The 5,956-nt window shown below is 30.7% G+C and overlaps 1 protein-coding gene across 1 annotated transcript; it reads right to left on the reverse strand.

Moving 5' to 3' along the window:
• Nucleotides 1-1,329: 1,329 nt before the first annotated feature.
• Nucleotides 1,330-3,852, reverse strand: LOC129892793 (uncharacterized). The gene is made up of 6 exons (XM_055968341.1): nucleotides 3,838-3,852; nucleotides 3,335-3,623; nucleotides 2,914-3,274; nucleotides 2,344-2,493; nucleotides 1,483-1,704; nucleotides 1,330-1,354 (listed from the first exon to the last, which is right to left on the reverse strand). Exons 1-6 carry the CDS (start codon nucleotides 3,850-3,852, stop codon nucleotides 1,330-1,332), a joined length of 1,062 nt encoding a protein of 353 aa, XP_055824316.1.
• Nucleotides 3,853-5,956: the final 2,104 nt, after the last annotated feature.

Here is a 5,956-nt window from a genome sequence, read left to right on the forward strand (position 1 = left end):
AATGAGACAAGGGGTTGCTACTAGGATTCTCTTACCGAATCCCACCTCAATGCCTCATTCGGTGCTAAGTCAATTCCACGGAATAGTTTAATACTTCAAAATATTCATAGCATATAACTTGAGAATTCAAACATCATATTCGGTAGAATAGCTCATTAAAACATTTGATAATTCAAATATGCAAGAATTGTCCTTATTGCATAAAGAATCCATCATTCATATCATTTCATCATTCTTTCATTTCATAAGACTCCCTTTTTTTATCATAGATATTGCTTTCATAAACTTTTATTTGGAGTCAAAGCTTTCAAGTCAAACTTTATTAAAAACATAGTAAAACTAGGTGGGTTCAAATCACTTTAACTTACAAATATATATGTAAATAAATATACATAAATACTTTGAAATTCATTAATTAAAAATCATGCTTTAAACAACCCACCATGAATTTCAAAAGCCTTTAAATAGATAATTAGAGGGTTTACTTGTAAACCATCAATTCATATATATGAAATTATGTTGCATCAAAATAGAGCAATAATCATTAGTTTAACCATGATTCATACTATTAAGTAAAAATAAGAATTTACCATAAGAAAATATTACTTGAAATCAAGATATTTAATTGAAAGAGTTTTTGGACTACATGGGTGGAAGAACCCATGGATAAACACACACATAACTTAGAGTAGAGCTTAAAGAAAATAAATATAATTTATCATATAATCAAAATAATTTAGACATGAGAGTGGAAGGAATACTCTCATTAAAACCTTACATACCTGGAAATCGAAGCTTTAGTTGGTACCGGAAGACTTAATGAACACTCTTGAGTCCTAGCTTCTCTCCTTGCCGGAACGTTTTGTGTACTACCCGGAATATATGAATTACCGGAATAGTATTTCTTCACTACTAAGAACTAAAACTATATTTGAGAATGTGTATAGAGAGAAGATTTGCTTGAGAAAGTTTGATGAATAAAATGAGGAAATAAGGTGGGAGTGAATAGGAGTGATTTTACCTTGACAAATATTATGTCCAAGAAATCTAATTTCTGTTTGAAATAGACTCATTTTGGGTTTTGATATAACTAACCCATTTTGTATTACAATTCTTTTGAATATATCAAGATGTTTAATATGTGTTTCAAATGTCTTTGAGTAGACCAAAATATCATCAATATAAACGATGATAAACTCTAAATAAGGATTGAAAATATCATTCATTATTTTTTGGAATTCAGATGGGGCATTTTTTAACCCAAAAGGCATTACGTTCCATTCATATTGTCCAAAGGGAACATTAAAAGCAGTTCTATAAGTATGTTCTTTAAAAATCTGTATTTGCCAATATCCTGATTTTAAATCAAATTTTGAGAAAATATTGGCATCATATAATCTTGATAATAAATCTCTTTTGTTTGGAATAGGGTATCTAATCCATTTTAGATATTTATTTAATGGTTTGTAATTTATTACTAACCTGGGCATACCTCGTTCTTTTTCTGCAGCATTATTAACATAAAAGGCAGTGCAAGACCATGGTGATTTGGAAGGTTTAATTAAACCTTTTTGTAGGAGATTATCAATTTCCTTTTTACAGAATTCTACTAACTCACCATTCATTTGACAGGGACGAGATTTAGTAGGAATATTTTGTTCACTGAAATTGTCTTCATATGGAAGAGTGACAATATGCCTTTTTCTATTCCAAAAAGCACTAGGATGATCAGCACAAACATCAATTGCTAATTGTTTAGAAATTATTTTAATTTTTTATTGTACTTTGGTGAATTTTAATATGTCCAGAATATTTAAGCTATAAATTTCTAGTTGTAAAGAATTCATATGCTTTTGTTTCATATCAATTAAAGCATTAATGTCTCGAGTTACCGATTCAGTTATAAATGAAAAGGAAATATCCTTATTTTTATAGCTGGCTGTAAATCCTTTGGAATCTACTTTAGAAAAAGGATATATAGTATTGATGAAAGGAGTTCCAAGTATAATTGGAGGATGCATTTGATCTTTAACTAATAGGAAGAAATGAGGAATACAGACTTTATTCTGACAGATATATGTGTTTGATAATTTATATTTTATATTTAAAGAATGACCAGATGCAGATTTAACTGCATGAGTTGTTTTTTCAAAATATCGAGAAGGAATTATTCCTTCTTGAATACAACTAACATCTGCTCCACTATCAATCATAGCTGTGTTAGTAATAGTGAATTCATTATTAATTAATATGGTGCATTTAATATACCATCTATGTGCAGTTACAATCTGTAACATTCCTAAAAATGAATCAGGTTTAGGAGTTTCAGCAATTTCTTCTATAAATTCTTCGTTATCAAGAACACCTTTTCCTTTATTATTAGAGAGTGGTGATTCTATATGATCTACGTTTTCTAATTGTGAAATCCGATGATCATGGACAAGCTGACTTTGTTTAAGAAATTTAATTTCTTGTTTAAGTTTTTCAACTTCAAATTTTAAATCATCTAAAGAGGTATCTCTTATAGTAGTGTTAGTCTTTATATCAAGGCGAGCTAACACTTCTGTTAAAGAATATGGTTTTGAATTAATATCAATTTTTGATTTAATTCTATTAGGCTGGGAGCTAGTTGCCGAAGCTAAATTAATAATTTTACTCCTAGTTTCTTCATCAGAAATTTCTTTTAGAAGTTCAATCACATTATCAGAAGTGATAGTGTGCATATTCAAATCTTGAAATTGAGATTGTAATTTATAAAACTCATCTGTTTTACAAGAACAATTATTACCTGTGCAATTTATGCCGCATTTAGGAAAAGATTCATTCTCATTATCCGAAAAATCAATAAGAGCAATTTCACTTTCTGATTCTTCAGCACTCGGTTCGGTTTCAGAGTAATAGTCAGATTCTGATCCCGAAGTGTATAATAAGCCATAGACTTTATCATGAATATCTTCAGCAAGATTTAAGCCTTTAAGCTTTTGTAATTTACAATTTGGAGCAATATGCCCATATTGACCACATTCATAGCATTTTATTTTACTCAGATCTCTTTTAGATCGATTTTTAGTAAATCTACTAGATTTCCGGTGAGTTTTTCTTTCCTCACGTTTTTCTTTACTTCGACTATATTTATAGGGCTTATCTTCCCTAGAACGATGATGTTTTTTAATTTTTTTTCCCGATTTTTGAGAAGGGCCTGCAACAGCAAATTGAGTACAAAAATCTCCTAATTGGGATTTTTCTGATTTACTATTTGCCTTTAGTTGCTGAGCTAGTTTAAGCTCATTACACAGATTTAATCCTTCTTGGGTACAAGTGCCAATTAACTGGCCATAAGTGAAGACATCATATGGGATAGCAGTATTGGTCCCTCGTAGAATTTTTCGAACTCTTTCTGCAAATAGCGAAGGAAGACCATCTATGAATTTAGTTTTCCAATGGACGCTATTGCTTTCTGGCAAGTCCATTACTCTACTTAAAAAGGTGTCTTTATACCACCTAAATTCTCCTAAATGTCTACATCGTAATCCATTTAGAAGAGTTCTAAGGGTTTCATTTTGGTTGGTAAATCTTCCATTAAAATGTTCTAATATTGTTAGGACTAAAGTATAAACCGCATCCTGCCGAATTGAAAACAATTAGCAATTGATGTTTGTGCTGATCATCCTAGTGCTTTTTGGAATAGAAAAAGGCATATTGTCACTCTTCCATATGAAGACAATTTCAGTGAACAAAATATTCCTACTAAATCTCGTCCCTGTCAAATGAATGGTGAGTTAGTAGAATTCTGTAAAAAGGAAATTGATAATCTCCTACAAAAAGGTTTAATTAAACCTTCCAAATCACCATGGTCTTGCACTGCCTTTTATGTTAACAATGCTGCAGAAAAAGAACGAGGTATGCCCAGGTTAGTAATAAATTACAAACCATTAAATAAATATCTAAAATGGATTAGATACCCTATTCCAAACAAAAGAGATTTATTATCAAGATTATATGATGCCAATATTTTCTCAAAATTTGATTTAAAATCAGGATATTGGCAAATACAGATTTTTAAAGAACATACTTATAGAACTGCTTTTAATGTTCCCTTTGGACAATATGAATGGAACGTAATGCCTTTTGGGTTAAAAAATGCCCCATCTGAATTCCAAAAAATAATGAATGATATTTTCAATCCTTATTTAGAGTTTATCATCGTTTATATTGATGATATTTTGGTCTACTCAAAGACATTTGAAACACATATTAAACATCTTGATATATTCAAAAGAATTGTAATACAAAATGGGTTAGTTATATCAAAACCCAAAATGAGTCTATTTCAAACAGAAATTAGATTTCTTGGACATAATATTTGTCAAGGTAAAATCACTCCTATTCAACGTTCAATTGATTTTGCTTCAAAATTTCCTGATATAATTACAGATAGAACTATGCTCCAAAGATTTTTGGGCAGCTTAAATTATATTTCCCCATTTTATAAAAACTTATCTCGTGATTTATCACCTTTATATGAAAGGTTAAAAAAGAATCATAAATTTCCTTGGACTGATAGTCTAACAGAACTTGTTCGATCAGTCAAACAACGGGTAAAGTCTTTACCTTGTTTAACATTGGCTAACCCAGCTTGGCCAAAAATTATTGAAACTGATGCTTCTAATATTGGCTTTGGAGGAATTCTTAAACAAATAAATCCTAATGATAAAAAGGAATATCTTATAAGATTTCATTCAGGAAAATGGACTGAGGCCCAACGCAAATATGCAACCGTAGCCCATGAAATGTTATGCATTGTTAAATGTGTTTTAAAGTTTCAAGATGATCTATATAATCAAAGATTTTTTATTAAAACAGACGCCCAATCAGTAAAATATATGTTTGATAAAGATTTTAAGCATGATGCTTCAAAATTAATATTTGCAAGATGGCAGGCTCAGTTGGCCCCATTCGACTTTGATATTCAGTATAAAAAGGGTAGTGATAACTCCTTACCAGACTTCTTATCTAGAGAATATTTAACCAATTAACCATGCATTATTTCGCAGCTTTCTTTGAAGACAAAACTCTTATAACAATCTTAAAAGTTCTCCCTTTAGGACAAGATATTCAAACCAAGATTTTGGACAAAATTATAGAAAACATTATAGAAGAAGAAATGGAAGCATTTCTTTTCTCTATTCACTCTTATGAAGACGATGAAGGTCCCTATTATCTAGATACAGATGATTTCTTTGAATATCACTAATCAATTTATGTTTGCAGATATGGCAGACCCATCGTGGTCTATAATCAAAGGACGGAATAATAACCGTACCAGAGGCAGGGGAAGATCAGCCCCATCACAAAGGCCTTCACTTGGATCTTCATCCTCATCATCTAATAATTTTCCAGTCTTACGAATGGGAAACAAGAGTTTGATAAACTCAAAGATTGGAGAATCATCTTCATCTCAGAAGGAAAATACTCCTTCAGTGAACCTGGAAGATATTCCAGAAGACAGTCCATTATATGGACAATTAAAAGCATATTTTGAATCACAAAAGCAAAAAGATACTTTTGCTTCGATTACAAAGGAAATCGATGATAATAAAAACTATGAAGAAGTACCTACAAAAGAAATTATATTTCTTTTAGAAAATTCTGATATTCAGAGACAAGATGAACCTTGGAAGATTTTTCAGAGATATTTGGTACGAGGATTATATTTCCCAGGAGAATCGTACAAAACTCGAACCTATTATGAAACAATCTTAATCAAAACAGGAAGTGCTGACTTCCAACACTTTACCACTGAAGAGAATGTTTATAACTTCTCAAAAGTCATTATCAGACAGATTATATCTGTTGAAGATTGGGGAATCTCCACAATGAATGAACGGCAGGTTCTGGTTAATAATATGAACATCAACCTTACTTATTGGGATTATATCCAAGCTTTTCACAAAGT

Source organism: Solanum dulcamara, chromosome 6 (genome assembly GCF_947179165.1).
Source record: "Solanum dulcamara chromosome 6, daSolDulc1.2, whole genome shotgun sequence".
Taxonomy (NCBI): Eukaryota; Viridiplantae; Streptophyta; class Magnoliopsida; order Solanales; family Solanaceae; genus Solanum; species Solanum dulcamara.